The sequence below is a fragment of the Mobula hypostoma genome, chromosome 10, assembly GCF_963921235.1.
Source record: "Mobula hypostoma chromosome 10, sMobHyp1.1, whole genome shotgun sequence".
NCBI lineage: Eukaryota > Metazoa > Chordata > Chondrichthyes > Myliobatiformes > Myliobatidae > Mobula > Mobula hypostoma.
In genome coordinates, this window is record NC_086106.1 from 79,028,607 (window position 1) to 79,051,390 (window position 22,784).

At 39.6% G+C, this 22,784-nt stretch overlaps 1 protein-coding gene across 1 annotated transcript; it reads left to right on the forward strand.

The window, feature by feature from the left end:
- Positions 1 to 341: 341 nt before the first annotated feature.
- rraga (Ras-related GTP binding A) lies at positions 342 to 20,211 on the forward strand. The gene is made up of 9 exons (XM_063060680.1): positions 342 to 496; positions 2,133 to 2,232; positions 2,546 to 2,612; positions 11,733 to 11,955; positions 12,610 to 12,705; positions 13,712 to 13,834; positions 15,520 to 15,611; positions 16,155 to 16,270; positions 19,260 to 20,211. Exons 1-9 carry the CDS (start codon positions 470 to 472, stop codon positions 19,355 to 19,357), a joined length of 942 nt encoding a protein of 313 aa, XP_062916750.1. The 5' UTR covers positions 342 to 469; the 3' UTR covers positions 19,358 to 20,211.
- The last annotated feature ends 2,573 nt before the right edge of the window (positions 20,212 to 22,784 follow it).

Here is a 22,784-nt window from a genome sequence, read left to right on the forward strand (position 1 = left end):
ATAAACCTAATTGTAAGTACGCATATATTTTAAAATTTAACTTGAAATGAACTTCTTTAAAGTTCAAAGTAAATTTATCATCAAACTTATCATTTATGTCACCATGTACAACCCTGAGATTAATTTTCTAACTACCAGCGCGTTTGTTAACTCTTTGTTGTTAACCTCTACTTGGAGATTTGTCCGGTTAAAACAATTTCTTTCACACATTTGAACTTCCATCAACGTCTCTGAAACTAGGGCGGAGACTCGAGCGCCGCCGAAGCGCCGCGAATTGTTTGCGACAACGTCGCAAAAACTCCTTGGGCGGAGGGAGCAGGGACGCCGTAAAGTGGTCACCATGTAAATGACGCAAGCGAAAGCGCGTGACTGTGGCCTGTTGTGTTCCAGAAGCTGCACGTCTGCGATCCAGAGGTGGAGACAGTACGGGCAAAGCTTGGGATAAATCTGCAACTCCAGTAGGCGGGGGATGCCAAGCACAGCCATGAAGAAAAAGGTAATAGCGGCAGTAGGGTATTTAGAGGGGAAAGGAGGTTAAGGTGGGGTATACCGGACAACGGAATGACGGCAATGGGTAACTAAACCCCTTTTTTCATCTTCTCCCTTCCTGCGGGGGTTAACCTCCCCTTGTGGCTCTTGTCTGGAAGTCAACATGCCCTCTGCAGGGTTATCCCAAATAGGGCACTTCCAGAAACTTCCTCCTCATTTGCGATTTGCCATCAAGGCAGCTTGTTTTCACTGGCACCCTCTCTTAAACCCCCTATCCATCTTTTTACCACATTATGATTGCATTTCTTTAATTCCCCCCCCCGAATCTCCTTTCTTTTTGCACCATTCAGCAGCTACACATCACCCAGACTATTTTAGTCCATGACTGTAGTCGTATCAAGGTTTGCATCCGTATTAAGTTTTGTGAGTTTCAGAGGGTAGTCTGTTGAGTTCTTTAATCAAACTGAAAAATCTGTCTTTGCTGTTCTCCCTCTGTTAGTGATTCCTGTTTGCATGACACTGCAACTGTCTTCAATGATAGGTTTAGATTTTTTGTTAATAACTGTCAATCAACACTTTTTAATGTCAGAATGAATTAAGTTATCTGCCCAGTAATTTCTATTTGTGACTGAGAATTTTGGGAGCAAGTGCAGATGGATCATCCACTTGGAATTGTTTGCTTGTATTTCAGATTTCTCTTCTGGATAAAGTACTGGTCTGTGGCATTGTGAATATGTCACTTCAGTTAATTGTTTAGTTGTGTACCCCCATAATATTAAAGAGCAGAATGGCAGGGGCAAAACTAAATGTTCCCAAAATGAATTGGATAGATTCAAGCTCCACAATTCTGTCACATCCATGCATGAACAACTTTATTGTATTGCCACAACCATTTTACATCTGCCTAAGATTGCATCTGCCACAGTCCTCTGTTCCTCGAACCAGATTTTATCTATGGTTTGATGGTAATGGGAGATTGAGGGATATGCCTACTCTTAATGTTGCAGGTTGTGTGCTATAGCATTCTCTTGCTGCTGAAGAACCACAGATGTCACATGGGTACTCAGAATTCAGATAGCTATTCTTGCATTGTTGGATTCAACACAATGGTTGTACCACACAACATAATGAGCTGGAATACCCAACTCCTTATTTGCTTGCTTACCATCTGACAGCAATGGACAGAGAATGCATTATTTAGTGAAGATTATTTGATTCTGCCTCACTACCAGTGGTATTCAATCTCTCCTGAGAAATCCCAGGCCAGACTCTTTGGATCACGTGGTAAGTGACACGTGCTGTACACACATTGATAGCATTAAAGCTCTTCAAAAACTAGTTTGCTCAACCTCACTGGCTGATTGTCCTGATTTGCCATCATTTCATTCATAAGCTTCTATTGAATCGTCAGTAAATGTTTGAATCTTTTTGCTGTAAAGAAAAATGTCAGTCTCTGCACAGCAACAAACTGTACTAATGGATATATTTTGGGCAGTAGGTACTGCAACTGACTCAGTCTTGGTGACCTTACACCAAGGATGGGTTGTGCTCCTGCTGACCTTGTTCAAAGATGATGGGCATCTCAAAACAAATTGGACTCCATTCGTTGGTTCTCCTGTTTAAAGCTGCTGTTCTTTCACTAGGTGCTGTTGATGGGAAAGAGTGGGTCTGGTAAGACCAGCATGAGATCCATTATTTTTGCAAACTACATAGCCAGGGACACAAGACGCCTTGCGGCTACAAGTAAGTACGATGCATGATTACGATCAACCTTCATGATCAAATGCTGTTGTAATACATTTCAGTATACAGATATAATTTCCAGAGAAAATAAAATTAATACCCCATAGTACTTAGATTGTTATTTGCCTTTATTTGTTTTCTGCATATATTACAATGCTAATGGGAAAATGTGCTAATGACATTGGAAATACAGAATACTTTTTCCCAGTGTAAAGTTAAGCCGTAAAGCACTATATCAAGAGTTTTTTGGGTAATGTAACATTGGTATCTCTTTGTAGATTCTAAAGTACATTTATTTTTATTCTCTCCACAGTTGACGTGGAGCATTCACATGTCCGGTTCCTGGGAAACCTGGTCCTGAATCTATGGGACTGTGGTGGGTAGGTGTCATTATGCAATTGCTGATGAAATTTAATCCACCATTCTTTGTTCACAACTGCCATCCCACTTCTAGAACAACTACATTTTTTTTTCTGTAGTTTAATAGAAAATATGTGGAACTACTTTAGACCCTAGGTTAAAATAATGAAAAAAAAAGTACCTATTGGAATAGGAATCTGCTGCACTACTCATTTAGCAAAGCCTTTCCTGCTGACAAAGTAAGTTTCTTCCTGCAGATAACCAATCTAAGCAAAGAAAGTACAAATTTTACAATATATGAATGTAGTGGATACCCCTCAGAAGGATGCAACTTGCCTAATATTTATTCTAAGGAATTAAGTCTGAAAATGTTTCTGCTTTCCTAAAGAAATTCTTAACAATCTTTCTGTTGCAATCCAGATAAATACAGTGTCTTGTCAAAGTATTTAGTCCCTAGCCCTTTGTTCACAGAAATGAGTGCTCCAACCAGGAATTTTGATCAGTTTAATTGAGAATTTCTTTCTGTGAATTACATGCTCCCTTTGGCACAGTAGAACACCCCAAAAAAAAACAAAAGAAATTGTAAAGCATGAAAAACAAAATATTCAAAAACTGAAATGTCAAAAGTATTCACCCCCCCTGCTTAGTTGAACTGCCTCTCGCAGCCATTGTAGCCAGTAGTCTTTTTTAATGTCTCTTTTAGTTTTGCACAATGTGATGAAGTGATGTGCCCATTCTTGAAAAATTGCTCAACCTGTGCCAGGTTAGTTGGGGAGTGGCAATGGACAGCAATCTTGAGGTCTTGCCAAAAATGTTGGATTGGGTTAAGGTCAGGACTCTGCCTGGGGCATTCAAGGACATCAATTTTCTTCATTTGAAGCCACTCCATGGTTGCTCTTGCAGCGTGCATTGGGTTGTTGTCCTGTTGAAAGACAAACTTCCTTCCCAGTTTAAGCTTTCTGGCAGAGGCTAGCAGGTTTTTAAACTAGGATCTCTCTGTATTTAGCAGCATTTATCTTCCCATCAATTCTGATTTCCAGTCCCTGCTGCTGAAAAGCATCTCCATAGCAAAGGCTTCCAACCTAGGGTGCAGAGACTCCTCAGCTAATGGTAGGGGTCCGTGGCATAAAAATGGTTGAGAACCCCTGCCATAGCGTGATACTACCTCAACCATACTTTACAGTAGGGATGGTGTTACCTGGCTGATGCACGGAATTAGATTTGTGTCATACGTACTGCTTAGTGTTGAGGCCAGTCAGTTCCAGTTTAGTCTCACCTGACCACAAGACCTATCAAATCATTGCAGTATCTTCTAAGAGATATTTTGTGAAGTCTTTACAGGCAAGGATATGTTTATTTTTAAAGCTAGGAATTCCTTTCTTGCCACTCTTCCATAAATACCCTTTTCGTTTAAGGCCTTGAGATTGTGGAGCCATGAACTTCATCTCCAGTTGCAGCCACTGACTTCTGCAGCTCACTGAGTGTGACTGTTGGTGTTACAGTGTCCTCTTACAAGTGCCATGCTTCTCCAGTGACTAAGTTTAGAGAGGCAACCTGACCTAGACAGTGGCTTTGGTTTCATTTTTTTCCACATTTTCATGATGGACTGTAACATAGAATAGTACAGCACATTACAGGCCCTTCAGCCCACAATGTTGTGCCGACCCTTAAACCCTGCCTCCCATATAACCCCCCCACTTTAAATTCCTCCATATACCTGTCTAGTAGTCTCATAAATTTCACTCATGTATCTGCCTCCACCGCTGACTCAGGCAGTGCATTCCACACACCAACCACTCTCTGAGTTTTAAAAAAACTTCCTCTAATATCCCCCTTGAACTTCCCACCCCTTACTTTAAAGCCATGTCCTCTTGTACTGAGCAGTGGTGCCCTGGGGAAGAGGCGCTGGCTGTCCACTCTATCTATTCCTCTTAATATCTTGTATACCTCTATCATGTCTCCTCTCATCCTCCTCTCCAAAGAGTAAAGCCCTAGCTCCCTTAATCTCTGATCATAATCCATACTCTCTAAACCAAGCAGCATCCTGGTAAATCTCCTCTGTACCCTTTTGAATGCTTCCATATCCTTCCTATAGTGAGGTGACCAGAACTGGACACAGTATTCCAAGTGCAGCCGAACCAGAGTTTTATAGAGCTGTATCATTACCTTGCGACTCTTAAACTCTATCCCTCGACTTATGAAGGCTAACACCCCATAAGCTTTCTTAACTACCCCATCTACCTGTGAGGCAACTTTCAGAGATCTGTGGACATGTATGCTGAGATCCCTCTGCTCTTCCACACTACCAAGTATCCTGCCATTTACTTCGTACTCTGCCTTGGAGTTTGTCCTTCGAAAGTGTACCACCTCACACTTCTCTGGGTTGAATTCCATCTGCCACTTCTCAGCCCATTTCTGCATCCTATCAATGTCTCTCTGCAATCTTTGACAATCCTCTGCACTATCTACAACACCACCAACCTTTGTGTCGTCTGCAAACTTGCCAACCCAACCTTCTACTCCCACATCCAGGTTGTTAATAAAAATCATGAAAAGTAGAGGTCCCAGAACCGATCCTTGTGGGACACCACTAGTCACAACCCTCCAATCTGAATGTGCACCCTCCACCACCACCCTCTGCTTTCTGCGGGCAAGCCAATTCTGAATCCACCTAGCTAAACTTCCCTGGATTCCATGCCTTCTGACTTTCTGAATAAGCCTACTGTGTGGAACCTTGTCAAATGCCTTACTAAAATCCATGTAGATCACATCCTCTGCACTACCCTCATCTATATGCCTGGTCACCTCCTCAAAGAACTCTTATCAGGCTTGTTAGACACAATCTGCTCTTCACAAAGCCATGATCAGACCATGATTCTCTAAATGCCCATATATCCTATATCTAAGAATCCCTTCCAACAGCTTTCCCACCACAGACGTAAGGCTCACTGGTCTGTAATTACCCGGACTATCGCTCCTACCTTTTTTGAACAAGGGGACAACATTCGCTTCCCTCCAATCCTCCAGTACCATTCCCGTGGACAATGAGGACATAAAGATCCTAGCCAGAGGCTCAGCAATCTCTTCCCTCGCCTCATGGAGCAGCCTGGGGAATATTCCATCAGGTCCTGGAGACTTATCCGTCCTAATGTATTTTAACAACTCCAACATCTCCTCTCCCTTAATATCAACATGCTCCAGAACATCAACCTCACTCATATCGTCCTCACCGTCATCAAGTTCCCTCTCATTGGTGAATACCGAAGAGAAATATTCATTGAGGACCTCACTCACTTCCACAGCCTCCAGGCACATCTTCCCACCTTTATCTCTAATCGGTCCTACCTTCACTCCTGTCATCCTTTTGTTCTTCACATAATTGAAGAATGCCTTGGGGTTTTCCTTTTCCCTACTCGCCAAGGCCTTCTCATGCCCCCTTCTTGCTCTCAGCCCCTTCTTAAGCTCCTTTCTTGCTACCCTATATTCCTCAATAGACCCATCTGATCCCTGCTTCCTAAACCTCATGTATGCTGCCTTCTTCCACTTGACTAGATTTTCCACCTCACTTGTAACCCATGGTTCCTTCACCCTACCATTCTTTAGCTTCCTCACCGGGACAAATTTATCCCTAACATCCTGCAAGAGATACCTAAACATTGTTCATAGTACATTTCCCTGCAAAAACATCATCCCACTTCACACCCGCAAGTTCTAGCCTCATAATCTGCCCTTCCCCAATTAAAAATTTTCCTGTCCTCTCTGATTCTGTCCTTTTCCATGATAATGTTAAAGGCTAGGGAACGGTGGTCACTGTCCCCCAGATGCTCAGCCACTGAGAGATCTGTGACCTGACCCGGTTCGTTACCTAATACTAGATCTCGTATGGCATTCCCCATTGTTGGCCTGTCAACATACTGTGACAGGAATCCGTCCTGGACACACTTCACAAACTCTGCCCCGTCTAAACCATTGGAACTAATCAGGTGCCAGTCAATATTAGGGAAGGTAAAGTCACCCATGATAACAACCCTGTTATTTTTGCACCTTTCCAAAATCTACCTCCCAATCTGCTCCTCGGTATCCCTGCTGCTACCAGGGGGCCTATAGAATATCCTCAATAGAGTAACTGCTCCCTTTCCTCTTCCTGACTTCCACCCAGACTGACTCAAAAGAGGATCCTGCTACATTACCCACCCTTTCTGTAGCTGTAATAGTATCCCTGACCAGTAATGCCATCGCTCCTCCCCCCCCCCCCCGCCCACCGCCCCTTTTAAAGCACTGAAATCCAGGAATATTGAGAATCCATTCCTGCCCTGGTGCCAGCCAAGTATCTGTAATGGCCACTGCATCATAATTCCATGTATGTATCCAAGCTCTCAGTTCATCACCTTTGATCCTGATACTTCTTGCATTGAAGTACAGGCACTTTAGCCCTTCTACCTTACTACATTTACAGCCTTTTTTCTGCTTCTCTTTCCTCAAAGCCTCTTTATATGTTAGATCTGGCATTACTCCATGATGGACTGTACTGAACTCCAAGGTATGTTCAGTGCCTTTGAAATGGTCTCGTACCCTTCCCCAGATTTCTACTTCTCTATTATCATTTTCCTGACTTGTCTTGAATGCCCGAGTCTTCATTTTGGTTTGGTCTGTTGAAAATCTACCATACTGTTCCCTCTGTATTATGAATTCATTGAAAACAGATGATCCTCCAGGTTTCTACATCAACAAATTGTGTGAATTGGTAAGGTTAGCATTATAATTACAAAGGGGTTGAATACTTTTTAGCCTCAATTTTAGTTTTTAATTTTTAGTAAATTGACAGGTTTTGGAATTTTTCTTTTGATTTGACATGATGTTTTGTAGATTAGCTCAATTTTGCTTCAATATATCTTAAATTCAGAAAATGAGACAGTAAAATGTGGAAATAATTGTGGGGGCACAATGCTTTTTCAAGGCACTGTATGGGATCTGATTTATCTTTTCAGTGTCATTTTGTCCTTGTTCTAATAGTACATAAATATTTTGTTCATTGCTCACTTAATAAACATTTTATTTAGGAATGATTTTTAAACTCTAATGTGACCCTAATGTTATGATCTATAATTATTGTCCGTTGTTACTTGTGGTAGTCATATAGGGCAGTAATGGTGTCCATCAACCCAACTCGTTCATACTAATCAAGTTGTCTGCTTCATCTAGTCAAACTTCCCCATATTTGGCCCATATCCCTTGAACATCTCCTATTCATGTACTTTTAAACATTGTAATTGTAGCCATTTCTACCACTTCTGCTGGTAGTTCATTCCATGTATCCACCACCCTCTAAGTGGAAAAAGTTCCTCCTCGGATATGTTTTAAATCTATTTCTCCTCACAAACCTATGCCCCATAGTATCAGACTCCCCTGTCCTGGGATTAAACTAATCAGTCATCCTATCTATGGCCCTTAGGCTTTTATAAACCGCTAAGGTCACCTGCCTTCACTCCAGGGAATAAATTTGCAGCCTAATTCCATTTCTTCTTGTAACACAAGCCCTTCAGTACCCTCATGAATGTTTTCTGTGCCCTGTCCAGCTTAATGTCATCCTTCACCCTGCACACAATATTCCAAGTGCAGTTTCACCAACATCTACGGGTGTAACATGACATCCAACTCCTGTATTCATTGCTCTAACCAATGAAGGCAAGTGTGCCAAATGCTGCCTTCACTTTATCTGTGTTTCCACTTTCAGGAAACTACGTACCTATACCCTTTGGTCCCTTTATTATGCAGTAAGTTTTCTAGAGCCTTACAACTTATTGTGTAAATATAGCTCTGGTTTAACTTGCCAAAGTACACCATCTCACACTAAGTTATATTCCATTTGCCCTTCTCCGGCCCACTTCTCAAGTTTACTTATATTCACTTGGAAGTTGAGATAGCCATCTTCGCTGTCCACTGCACCAATGTTGGTGTCATCCACAAATTTATTTACCATGTCAACAATGTTGTCGTCTAATTCATTACTGTAGATGACAAATGATAGTGGATGCAATACTGATCCAGATGAAAACTTCCGCAGAAGATGGCGGCGCGACGCAGCTCGCAGCGGCCACTCCAGTGGTGATGTCTATTATTTGTCAAGTAGGGTGCCGTGCACAATACTGATTTGATGGAGACGGACGTGAGAACACGGAAGAACATCTGGTTAAACTTCTGAAATGCCTGCTTCGCTGCTACTGTGTGGTCCAGAATCTCTGGAGGAGAATGCCCCGAGTCCTTGGCTTTGCTTGTTGCTCGGCGGCCGGAGCAGGGTCGAAGCGCTCGGCAGAGGGTAGTGCTCGGAGGGGCTGGTTGGAGGCTCGAAGTTTTCGGACAGACTCAGAGTCCGCTGCGGTCGGGTGCTTCCAATGGTTCTGCTTCGGCGAGTTGGCGGCGCTTGGAGGTTCATGGCGGGGAGAGTTCCTCCTTTCTGCCGCCTGCGTGAGATGATGAGTCTATCGGGACTTTGAGACTTTTTTTTTTACCGTGCCCATGGTCTGCTCTTTATCAAATTATGGTATTGCTTTGCACTGTTGTAACTAAATGTTATAATTATGTGGTTTTGTCAGTTTTAGTCTTAGTTTGTCCTGTGTTTTTCTTGTGATATAAATCTGGAGGAACGTTGTATCATTTTTTTTAATGCATGCATTTCTAAATGACAATAAACGAAAACTGAACTGAACTGGTCACTGACTTGTCTCTTGCAGCCCTTCTTAAATAAAAGCACAGCATTAGACATCCTCCAGACTTCAGTTCCTCATCTGTGGCTAAGCAAGATACAAATGCGGTGGATTCTGGTTAATTGGGACATATTGGGATCAGTACATTTTGGCCTAATTAAGCGGCTACCCCAGTACATTTTGGCCTAATTAAGCGGCTACCCCAGTTAGCAGAAGTTTCATGGAAATAGTAAAAAAAAAGTCAAACTATCATTTAACTGGGTAACAATTTGTGTATGTAAATGAAATGCAGAACGAATTAAAAGATTACCAATACCTCTATTGTACTATAAAACTGTATTAGTTCCTAATAGTTATCGACAGAGGAATTAATCTGACATGTTCTTATGATTGACTGTAAATGAACAAAATCGTGTAGACACCTAAACGCAAATAATAGACTGCCTTTATACAATGCTTTAGATGATTGCATCTTCCCAATCTGCATTGTCATTGTAACCTTCAAAAAGGTTATCGATGCCTTTGAATTCTTTGTAATTCCTAACTTGTTAAAGTAGTGAAATTGTTTCATTTTCACTCCCGACCATTTCTGGCATCCTAAGCCTGAATCCTTGAAACAGCAGTGAGCAAAACAGTCCTGAATTGTCTTACTGCTTATTTCTTGCAAACTGACTGTGATAAAACTCACTGCTTTTTGAACACACATGCAACTGACGGTATTTACAAAACTGATGGCTCTGGAGGATCAGAGGGATCTTGGGGTCCCGAGTCCATAGGACACTCAAAGCTACTGCGCGGGTTGACTCTGGTTAAGAAAGCATACGATGCATTGGCCTTCATCAATTATGGGATTGAGTTTAGGAGCCGAGGGGTAATGTTGCAGCTGTGTAGGACCCTGGTCAGCCCCCACTTGGAGTACTGTACTCAGTTCTGGTCACCTCACTATAGGAAGGATGTGGAAACCGTAGAAAGGGTGCAGAGGAGATTTACAAGGATGTTGCCTGGATTGAGGAGCATGTCTTATGAGAGTAGGTTGAGTGAACTCGGCCTTTTTTCCTTGGAGCAACGGAGGATGAGAGGTGACCTGACAGAGGTGTATAAGATGATGAGAGGCATTGATTGTGTGGATAGTCAGAGGCTTTTTTCCCAGTACTGAAATAGCTAGCACAAGAAAACAGTTTTAAGGTGCTTGAAAGTAGATACAGAGGAGACGTCAGGGGTAAGTTTTTTTTTACACAGAGAGAGGTGAGTGCATGGAATGGGCTGCTGGCGACGGTGGTGGAGGCGAATACGATAGGGTCTTTTAAGAGACTCTTGGATAGGTACATGGTTCTCAGAAAAATAGAGGGCTATGGGTAACCCTAGGTAATTTCTAAGGTGAAGACATGTTCAGCACAACTTTGTGGGCTGAAGGGCTTGTATTGTGCTGTAGGTTTTTTGTTTCTAAGCACAGTGTAGTATCTAATGACTGACACTAGTTAGAAACTGTTTGGCAACATTCTCCTGTCCCAATTAAGCAGCGTAGTCTCAAATAAACAAAGGGAATCCCAGCTGTTTCCTTGATTTAGTTTTTGTTCTTTAAGAGTTATGCCAAATAAATGGCTGTTCAGTTAACCAAAATTCACTGTGTCTCTACCAAGGCCCCTGCAATTGCTTCTCTACTTTGGCACGAGTGTTTGTCAAGCCCTGGGGACTTATGCACCTTAATATACTTAAAGGTTGCCACATCTCTTTTGAAATGTGGGTATGTTCCTAGGCACCATTATCCATATCTATTAATTCTTGGCTTCCATAACCACTTTCACAGTAAATACAGACCATTTGATCTCTCCCATTATGTTATAATGGAATCATATAATAGTATTGAAATAGTGCATTCTGGCCAATTTACAGGAAATCCCTGGGTTCCATTCTTCAGGATAGTCCGTCAATCAACTTTTCTGCAAGACAGAAACATTAATTTTCTATTGTTACCTGTATTGCATCACTATGTAAACTTGCTATAATTTCTCTTCAAATGTTCACCCTGACACTATCCATAAATTTATGGAATATGTGCAGTCGTTAATGAACACACAAAACTTTTTATTCATATAACATTTTAAAAATGCTTTAAAAATGTACGAGTGAATTTGTGTGAAGTTGGATTTCTACTAACTAAAGTCCCTTGCACCCTGGGGAGCCCCTGTATATTTCTCTCTAGTCTTGTGATGTAAGGTCTTTCTCCCTTCTTTGTACCATTCCACTATTACAAAATCATGATAAGATTTGGCATAAAAGTGATAGCAATATTATTTGGAGGTGGATGGTGCAGATAATAATACAAGTTGTAGATTGGAATATTTAAAGAGCATTTCAACTAGGAAAGGTAGACATGGGAATTATTATATCTTGGATTGTTATGATTTTGTTTGAATCTCAATGTTTAAATCTCAGCCAAGATACGTTCATGGAAAACTACTTTACAAGTCAGCGGGACAACATATTCCGTAATGTGGAAGTTCTCATTTATGTCTTTGATGTTGAAAGTCGGGAATTGGAGAAAGATATGCATTACTACCAATCGTGCCTGGAAGCAATTCTTCAAAACTCTCCTGATGCCAAAATTTTTTGTCTTGTCCACAAGATGGATCTTGTGCAGGAGGATCAGCGTGACTTGGTGAGTTAGCTGGCTAATTTAACATTTTGCTGAAGTAAAGCAATCATTTTGGAAATGGAATAATTGCAGAACAGGGTAACCCAAAAGTTAGCATCTTTGGTTCTTGGGTTTTAATTTTCTTTTATAGCTATGTGCACAGAGTTTTTAGTGGGTAAGGTCTCATTGCTCAATGTTCAGTAAATCAATAAAAATAGAATTTGGCCTCTACTCTCACATATAATTCGATGTTATATTGTGGCTGATCTGAAATTGTGTTCCAAGTTTAACTGTTAGAAAGCTGAAAAAACTGATATACTATGCTGTACTTGAATTGGGAGTTACATGAAATGGATTTTGATTTCTGAAATCTTTGTGATACCCTCAGCTTTGCGAACAAAAGTAACAGCCCATAATGATAAAATTTCTAATGAATTAACTCCATACCAGTTTAAAATTTTCATTTATAATTGGTAAACCTATTTAAACACTGACCTGTGGTATTGTTTATGCCAGTTTCTAGATGAGTACAAAGTACTCATTTGACACAGAACTGAAATTGAGAACAGAGCACTTCAGTTTACAGCCTAACACAAATATAAAAGGAATAATTGCTAACTTCTGTATAAAGGCTGAATTTATTTTCTGGAGTCTAATCTCTTTGGATATGATTTATAGATTTTTAAGGAGCGTGAAGATGACCTAAGGCGCTTATCACGTCCTCTAGAATGCACATGCTTTCGGACCTCCATCTGGGATGAGACTTTGTATAAAGTAAGATAGTTTGAAGTGATGATAGCTGTTCTGATGTAACAGATTTTAAAGAAGTTTTATGTGCGATCTTTTACAGAATTTCATCTTTCATTTGTACATGATACTTTATTGCATTACCCCTATAAATTTCTTGAAGTTGGACCAATTCAAATCAATTTTTTTATGTAAGAAGACTTTTCAAAAACCTTAAAGAAAAGATTAGAGGTGACCTGATAGTTTCTTAAAATTCAATTTAATTCAGATAGTTTTTTTCCCCCTTTGCTTCCCATTCATTTTGTATGTAGAGATAGATAGGATAGATGCAACGAAACTGAATAATCACATGAAATGAGAAGAACAATGGTACATAAGTACTAGCCTTTCTTTCGTGTGAAATCAGTGTGCTTTGGGAAAAGATTAAAAGACTAAACTAGTTGAAACCATTCAATTATCCTTGCATTGAGCACAGTATAGTTCACCACTCTGATACCGTGAAACATTGTGCAGCTGAACTCTGAAATATATTGGATGGAACCCTTGTGTTCGGACAACAAAGTGTAATAGAAATCTTGAGAGATGCCTGCTTCTTTTGAAGAAATAAAATAATCTTGCATTTGAGAGGAAAGGAAATTCTAACATCTGAAAATTTTGATTGCCTGAATACTTTTTGTAACTCCTGAAGTTGGCCAAAGTGCTGGTAGTAATGCCATATTTAGCCTGAGCTCCTGTCAAGGAGAAATGATCTTTGGCCTCATTGCCACTCTGTGGAAATGCTTCTGTATGGTTATCTTGTAGGGATTTAGTTTGATGTGACAGGTACCCTGCCAATTGTGCCATCTTCTGGAACAACCAGGAGCTGGGTTAACACTTGTAACTGCATAGCATTGCAAAAATTATGTTTGAAATTTGACACCTTTTCTACCAGGAAGGTAGATAAGTTTTAATCACATGAAAAAATATGTTTTTCTCAATGCACAAAATGTCATTTTTGGTATTTTCTAATGCTTTTGAGATGCACTTCTCCTAGGCATGGTCAAGCATTGTGTACCAGCTGATCCCTAATGTACAACAACTGGAAACCAACTTGAGGAACTTTGCTCAGATTATTGAAGCTGATGAGGTGCTATTGTTTGAAAGGGCTACATTCCTAGTAAGTGCTCTAGATTCTTTCTTGCCTCCTGGTGTTAATTTGTGAGGATCCTCATGAGATGGTTGCTTCCATACGTCCTGCCTCCATGGTTATTAATGTATGTGCCTAAAGGAGGAGTACCTGTGGAGTATTTGACTGAAAAAAGTAGCTGGAGTTGGATTTCAACTCTCTCTGCCATCGTCCAGGCCTTTGGATATTTGACCCAGTAATGCAGCTGCTCACTTTCTTGTGCATTGTAGTAAATGTACTGTTTTTGTGAGATTGTTAAATTGAGCTTTCCTTCTTGTCACTATAAAACGTGTCAATTCAGAATCAGGTTTAATATCACTGGTATATGTTGAGAAATTTGTTGTCTTTGTGGCAGCAGTTCAATGCAATACATAATGGAGGAAAAAACTAAATTACGGAAATATATATACAAACGTTTGTATTAAATAGTTAAGTAAGTAGTGTAGAAAGAGGAAAAAAGTAGGGAAGTGATGTTCATTTGAAGATGAATCCCTGAGTACAGTCCAGTCCCTGGAAGCCAGTGGTCCCCAACAACTGGGCCGCAAAGCATGTGTTACTGGGCCACGAGGAAACGATATGATTTGGCAATATGAAACAATATGAGTCAGCTGCACCTTTCCTCATTCCCTGTCACGCACTGTTGAACTTAGACACCCCCCTCCCCCCCCCCCGGGGTTGGCCAGTCTGCAAGAATATTGTCAATATTGAACCCGTCCGCGGTGCAAAAAAGATTGGGGACCCCTGCTGTAAGCCATCTTGCGCTTCCCTTGTCTAATTCAATATGAATTTCTTTTTTTTTAAAAGGTTAAGTTTTAAGCCAATGCAACAATTTTTTTTTCTGACTAGCTGCCCAATCTGTACAGAGGTCCTGATTTAGTGTTGATCATTTAAAATATTTTTAATGTCTAAGGGGATCTGTTTATTTGGAAGATCTATCGCTGTATGATGTATTAGATTAAATAGTGTTTGCTATATAAAATATTCCTACTATGTCCTGGTATTGTTCATTAAGATTGGCATTTCTTGAGAATGTGAGTCTTTGTAAGAGGGTCGTGGAGGTTGGTGCAGTCTAAAATTAGTAAGGGTTTTCTGTATCTTGAATGAATATTGAATTCAACTGCATTTTATTTGGGTTCAGAAGTTTCAGTCTGTTTAGTTTGACCTACATAAATGTAATGACTGCACTTAAATTTTGAGAATTAGGGTGATTTAACTATACAAATTTTTATTTTGTTAAGGAATCCTTACATTTTGTTGCTTCTGACAAAGCTGCATGTACAACCTCTGAGACCTAATGAGGCCTAATGCAAGAATTTAAATTGGGTTAAGCTATCTCCATACCTTCTGAGAGTGGATCTTGTCCTCAGTCCTCTGTGCTTAAAAATCTTTTTTGCTTATTTAGAAAATCTTCTTTTTCCTCCATACACTATTTAGGTATTATATGACAAGAGTGGGAAATATGATGTTTTATTATGCACCAAATATTTAAATGCAATCTCTGATTTATGGCAGTTCTTTCTCAGATCTGCTGTTACATTGTTTATACTTTTCTCCATTATTGCAAGCTGTGCGCTTTTGGTATAACTGGTACAGTGTTCTCTTTCAGTGGAACATTTTAATCTTGATCTTCTGTCCTTTTACAGTGACTGCTTACAAAAACTTCCTCTCTTTTTCAGGTGATCTCCCACTATCAATGTAAAGAACAAAGGGATGCACACAGATTTGAAAAAATCAGTAATATCATTAAACAATTTAAGCTAAGCTGCAGGTAAACTTTTGAAGAACAAGATTTCTACTCGTGTTCACCAAAATGAGAACAAGAAATAAATCAAGTACAGTTTGCTTTAGTCTAGAACATTCTTTGAGGTATAGTGTGGCCGAGAAGCTGAAGAAAGCTTCCTCGGAATGCCATATCTGAGAAGCATTTCTAATTTCATCAGTTGTTTTTTTTTTATATGTCTTTACCTAGTTGAGTGATTTTTGGGTTTCCCTACCCCAACTCCCTACTTTTAAGTACTGTTTGTAATCTGTTCTGATTTAATAGATACCAAACAAACCTGATATAGATTGTGTTTCAGACCGACCGTCTAGAACAGGGGCTAATCAACCTTTTTTTTTATGCCATGGTCTCTTACCGTTAACAGAGGGGTTTGTGGACCTGAGGTTGGGAACTCCTGGTACAGTCTTTGCCTTGCTTAGACTTTGTTCAGGATTTGCTGACCACAGAAGCACAGTACACTTTATAGTGATTATGGGATTCACTGGTCTTGGTTTTCACCATTAAGTGTTTATCATTCTGCTCACTTTGTAGTAAACTGGCAGCATCTTTCCAAAGTATGGAAGTTAGAAACTCCAATTTTGCAGCATTCATTGATGTCTTTACATCCAACACCTATGTGATGGTAATCATGTCAGATCCGTCTATACGTAAGTAACCCGGAACTCCTCTTGCTTTCCCAGTTTATTCCTTTATACTGTCAGTCATGATATTCTTTAGTTATGGTAAATTACACATTACAGAATTTTATGTAACCTGCACGACAGATTACTACACACTAACTCCAAAATGAGAGATCACTGTAAGGCAAGGAAAACTTAATCAGAGTCAGGTTTAATTTCACCAGCATATATCATTAAATGTGTTGTGGCAGCAGTACAGTGCAATACATAATAGAGAAAAAACATTTAAGTAAATATATGTATTCAATACATAGTGCAAAAATAGAAATAAAATAGTGTGGGCTGATGGGTTTAATGTCTATTCAGAAATCTGATGGCAGAGGGGGAAGTAACTGTTCCTGAATTGTTAAATGTGTGCCTTCAGGCTTCTGTACCTCCTGATGGTAGTAGTGAGAACAGGGCATGTCCTGGGTGGTGGGGATCTTTAATGATGGATGCCACCTTTTTGAGGCATCGCCTTTTGAAGATGTCCTGGATACGACAGAGGCTAGTGCCCATGATGGAGCTGACTAATTTTACAACACTGTGCAGCTTATTTTGATCCTGGGCAGTACCTCCCTCCACCCCATATGAGATGGTGATGCAGTCAGTTAATAGGTATACTTTTCAGTAACTTAATAGGTATATTTTTTACAGTTACCCAGGCTTGCTTGCCATTTATTTGCCTACAATAAGATTTTTATTAATTACTGAGATGATGGAAACACACTTTTGTATCTAAAGTACATATTTGAGGCAGATTGTGAATTTTAGTAATAGTGTCAGAAGATTTGAGGTTGAATTAGATGACTACCAAGCAGGGAGATTTGACTAAATAGTAACAAGAACAGGAGAATTTATTGTCCTGAACTTCTGTAGATGGATGTGTATTTTTTTAAAAGAACATACAAAAATGTCATAATGCGATCTCCTAAGAGTTATAAAATACACTTTTGCTTTGTATATTTTCTCTCATTATAACTCATTTATTTAAAACTTGTTAACATTTGGAGAACACATCCAACACTTTTCAAATGGTAATTTGTTTAATTTGATTCCTTCATGCTTTTAACATTAGAACTATTGATATTTTATCTGGTTCTTCATTGTATCACCATTATCCAACCATAAAACAATTTGATGGAGGAACTCAGCGAGTGAGGCAGCATCTGTGGAGAGACCTGCCTGACCTGAGATTCCTCCATCAGCTTTTGGTTTTGCTCCAGATTTCAGTATCTGTTGTCTCGTCTCCATAACTATCCTGCCTTTTTCTTCCATTAACCTAACCTATCAAAATTAAGTGATAGTGCCACAAGGAATTTAGTGTTTTTGTAACAATCCAAGTTAACGTAGACACAGTGTGCATTGTTTCCTTTAAGAAATTGTTCTCATGAGAATGGCCTAAAATTAAATACAGGTCGACCTTCACTCGTCCGACTACCTGTAATCTGGTTCCTTTGATAATCCGGCACGATTATGCTTAATGTGATCCTTCTGTAATTCGGCATTTTCACTAATCCGGCACTCCTCAGTTCCCAGTGGCGCAGGATTAGTGAAGGTCGACCTGTGATTGTTGTAATTATCCATAAATTATTTGTGTGACAATTATTAATGGGACAATAAACCTTTTGAATGTATCTTTCATGAACCTATTCCATTAGATATAGCCCTACTGAAACGATGCTATTCTGGAAATGGTGGGTAAGCTCATCCCTCTGCAATTGGACCTTGGACTTTCTGACTAACAGACCCCAGTCAGTTAAATTACACAACCTCTCCTCCTCCACTCTCACCCTGAGCACTGGTGTGCCTCAAGGCTGTGTGCTGAGCCCTCTTCTGTACTCCCTTTTCACGTATGACTGCATTCCTGTACGTGGTTCTAACTCCATAATCAAGTTCGCAGCCGACACCACGGTGGTTGGCCTGATCAGAGGGGATGACGAGACGGCCTACAGGGACGAGGTCCAGCACCTGGCCGTGTGGTGTGCCGACAGCAACCTGGCCCTTAACACCCAGAAGACCAAGGAGATCATTGTGGACTTCAGGCATGCTAGGAGCCACACTCACATCCCCATCTACATCAACGGAGCTGTAGTGGAGTGTGTATCAAGCTTCAGATTCCTTGGTGTCCACATTTCCAAGGATCTCAGCTGGTCCCTGAACTCCTCTATCCTGATCAAAAAGGCGCAACTGCGCCTTCATTTCCTGCGGAGCATCAAGAAAGCTCACCTCTGTCCCAGGATACTGACGGACTTTTACCGCTGTACCATTGAGAGCATACTCACCAACTGCATCTCAGTGTGATATGGCAATTGTTCCGTATCGGACCGCAAAGCACTCCAGCGTGTGGTGAAAACTGCCTAGCGGATTATCGGCACCCAATTGCCCACCATTGAGAACATCTACCATAAACGCTGCCTGGGCAGGGTGAAAAGCATTATCAAGGATGCATCTCACCCTAACCATGGACTTTTAACTGTCCTCCCATCCGGTAGGCACTACAGGAGCCTCCGCTCCCGCACCAGCAGGCACAGGAAGAGCTCCTTCCCTGAGGCTGTGACCTTGCTGAACCTCACATCACAGCACTAAGCAGTATTGCACCCATATTGTACTGTCTCAGTACTTTTATATTTGTGTGATGTAGCACTTACTTGTAAATAACACTATTCTTTGCATTTCTGGTTAGATGCTAACTGCATTTCATTGGCTTTTTATCTGTAGTCGGCACAATGACAATAAAGTTGAATCTAATCTAATCTAATCTAAAAGTGATATTGTATAATATATCCCTGTCTCTTTCCATTGGGAACCTTTGATAGCAAATCTGAGGTTGGAAGCTTGTTGCTCTTCGGGCCATCTAGGATATAGCTTTGTCCTGCTGTCACTTCTACTTTTCATTTCATGTATTGCATGTTTATTTGTTTATGCAATTTAACTTGCAGTGTTTCTTTAAATTTTGACAATTGTTTTCTTTCAGCTTCTGCAGCTACACTTATCAATATTCGTAATGCCCGGAAGCACTTTGAAAAGCTGGAGAGAGTGGATGGTCCTAAACATAGCCTTTTGGTTCGCTGAAGGGCATCCTTATAATGGACTAGATATCAAATGGGTGTACAATAACTTGATATTTCCTGATATAATTCTTTATATCGTGTCTGTTTTTGAGTAACTTGCTGCAGTTGTCACATTTTTTGTGACGTTAAACATCTTGCCACGTAATTTGTGTCATTTCTAAATGCAACAGGCCCTGTTCATTCCAGACGCTGCTTCAGTGCTCTCACTGTATTTTAAAAATAGTTTATCTGGTCCCGTCTTAGTGATACTTCATGCAGGATCAGCAACATTTTGAAAAGTGCTCTGGTGATTATGTAATTTCAAGATATTTGTCTTTAAATTCTGCATGCAAAATATGCCGTCTTTCTTTCTGACCTGTTTTCTTTATCCCCGGTGAAAGGGAAGTTAAGCATATTGTATGTGTCTGTGATGAAAACTTTCATATTTGTGATATGACTTTATAGATACAAAGATAATCAGTTGAGTAATATTCATAGTGAGAGTGCTGAAACAAATGCCAGTTACTTTCTTCTGTTTGCACCCCCCTAAAGTTTTTGTTTGTAAAATGTCATTTAATGTGCTGTATACCTTTTTTAAAAATAGTATGTTTTTTGTAAAACCTGCATTATGGGTGGTCTGTTGCATCATTGAATTCTCTATATTCACAGTTGTGCTGGTTTGGGATGAGCTGATGAGACTTCCTATTTTCCTCCTCTTCATACTCCTACAGCGGAAGAGATTAAAAAAAAATAAATTGTATATCTAACTGGACTATACTTGCACAGTCCTCAACTTGATTTGGCATCAATTCTCTGCCCTTTCCTGTGTGTTTTTTTAAAAAAAATAGTATTTAATAAAATCTATTTCAAAGTCAATTGTAGTGTGTGAACTAATTGCTCTCCACTGTTCAATTTGTCAGTTGCTCTTTCCAAAACTTTTAATTGACTAGTACCTTTTCAGAAACAATTTTAATGTTTTGCTCCTGATTTGTTTTGAACCTAAGAATTAACAGATTATTTGACCTATGGATTCATATTCCGTTGCAAGTTCTTGGGATGTTTTTCCCTGTCCTTCCATTTACAAGTATCTCGTGTTTGGTGGAGTCCATTGCATTCTTTCTCGTTCACTGCAACTTAATTTAAAAGGGAAAACATGATACATACAATATTTAAATTATTTCATCAGTAAGAGTGAATATATGAACTTGAACAGATTTTTGAATTTTAGTTAATACTGATTATTACTTGAAATAATAAATCTGGATTGGTGAGAATGCTATTTTGCAGGCAACCTTTAAATTTATTATGAGATGGTTTTAAAATTCTCAAACTACATTTCCTACCAATAAAAATTTAAGAATTATTTTAGTATACAAGCACTGAGAATATTCAGCATAGTTTCAAATTTAAGTTTCTGTGGTGTCACTTTCTAAAAGTTGCAAGAGACTTTCAACCAGCAATATTTGGGGATTTGCAAAGTACCTTCAGAGATAATCTATTTGCTTACAGCACCCACTGACAGAAATGCATGTAATCTAATTTGGTATGGTTCTACCATTTCCTGATCTCCATATGAATCGGTTATACAAAGAATGCAGACATCTTTTCAAAGTACCTATAAAATAAATGTGCAGAATCCCCTTGAAGAGTTACTTTCACTAAAGTTTGGTTCTACTGCCAAAGTTATTTGTGACATTATTATAGTCATTATATTCACTTCAGTGGCATGATATTGTTGAGTTTTTTTTGCAAATCTCATAATTGGAACCATCCTGAGCTGTTCTATTTCCCTTCCCAGTGTTGAATTACACAGGTGTGCAAATACCTGCTGTTCAGTTCAGTGTTTGAATGAAAGAGCCTTCCCATGACAGTAAATCAAAGTTAACCTTTAAAGCACAAGAGGAGGGTAGCCAAAATCAAAACTAGTCTGATAAAGCCAAAATCCTGCTTCTGTTAATCTGAAAAAGTTTTTTTAATGACTGGAGAAATTAAATGTAAATAGCCTGATATATAATTAGAAAGGCTTTAAACTATAAGAGTATTGGAAGGAATCTTGCTGAACTTAACTGAAATCACTCTTGCAAGCTTGCTCTTCAACTGAATACCTGGCTACGAGGGCTGCAGTGAAGCATCTTTTGATTTTGATCACAAGGTTTTGAGAGGAATGACCATATTTTAAAAATAATGGCAGTACAGAGCATTGATTTCACTGAAATCATAAAATTCTAAAAGCTTGATAAATTCAGTGCTTTATTTTCTTCTGATAAACCAGATAATGTCAGGATAATGTTGCCCATTTTTATTGGGCAAAAAAAATTCAATTATGGAATATGGAAGTTTAGAATTCTCAATTGGAGGACTATACTGGCATTTTTGTGGTGTGAAGTCTTGAAAGTGCAGTGTGGCTGTGGCATTCTCTATGGAGAATGAATCACTTGAAATTTCAGATATTTGACCTTTTAGTAGAACTAAAGCAATGTTAGAAATGAAATGTTTAAATTTGCAAGGGAGGCATTGGTAAGACAAGAGTCTACAGTCGGATGAGAAGAAAGATTCAATAACACAAAGTGGGTGTGTTTTTCAATCCTTTGATTACATTGATTCTCTTGAACAGCATAAATACAGGAAAATTGAATAACGTAAAGGTTTGAAGAGATTACTTTTCTAGGAATTGATAGCTTGAGATAAACATATTTGATAAGGCCCATGTTTCTGGCAACAAAGTCCATTTCAATCTCAAAGTCACATTATTAATAATTGTCAAAATTTAGCAATGGGAACAGTATCTGCTCTACCTTCTTCCCCCTCTCCCCCTGCCCCCCCCCCCGCCAGCCTGGTCCTCAAGTCTACACGTCAGACCAATTGAAATGAGTGCTGTGGACTTGCCAACCAATCCACTCATTAATGACTTTGTCATTTTATTTGGCTGTGATCCTTGTCACCTCGGCCTCATTGCTAGTGTATCTGGTTTTGTAATTTGTAATATAATGCTGCAATTTAATTACCTACTGTAGATGTGACATGAAAAAGTCAAGTAGAGTCAACCACTTGTAGTTTATTCAAGGACACTTTGTAGATTGCCTTAGAACTTCCTAAAGTAATTTTGCAGCCCAGATTCTGGAAATATAATAAAATAATTTTTCAAAATTTCTACAACTTTTGGATTTATTTTTGAAACATTAAATGTTTTACAGATGTTGCCTGAGTATATCCAGCCTTTACCTTGTCATTCAAAGTGATTAGAAATCACTTCATGCACTGCTGTTGAATGCAAGTTAGTGCAAATAAAGTTCTATCCTTGCCATGCACTACCTCCTGAAAGCTTATAGATCTCAAACTACATCACGCTCACCACTGGTGCCGTCCCAGGGCTGTGTACTCAGCATTTTGATGACTCATGACTGCACTGCCGGATCTAGCTCAAGCTGCATCATCAAATTTGCTGATGA

Bases quoted from the DNA above. Each gene is read 5' to 3' on its own strand.
- rraga (XM_063060680.1), top strand. From the start codon at position 470: ATGCCAAGCACAGCCATGAAGAAAAAG. The intron at 2,613-11,732 runs GTAGGTGTCATT...TTTAAATCTCAG, and splicing joins AATCTATGGGACTGTGGTGG to CCAAGATACGTTCATGGAAA. The intron at 13,835-15,519 runs GTAAGTGCTCTA...TCTCTTTTTCAG, and splicing joins TTGAAAGGGCTACATTCCTA to GTGATCTCCCACTATCAATG.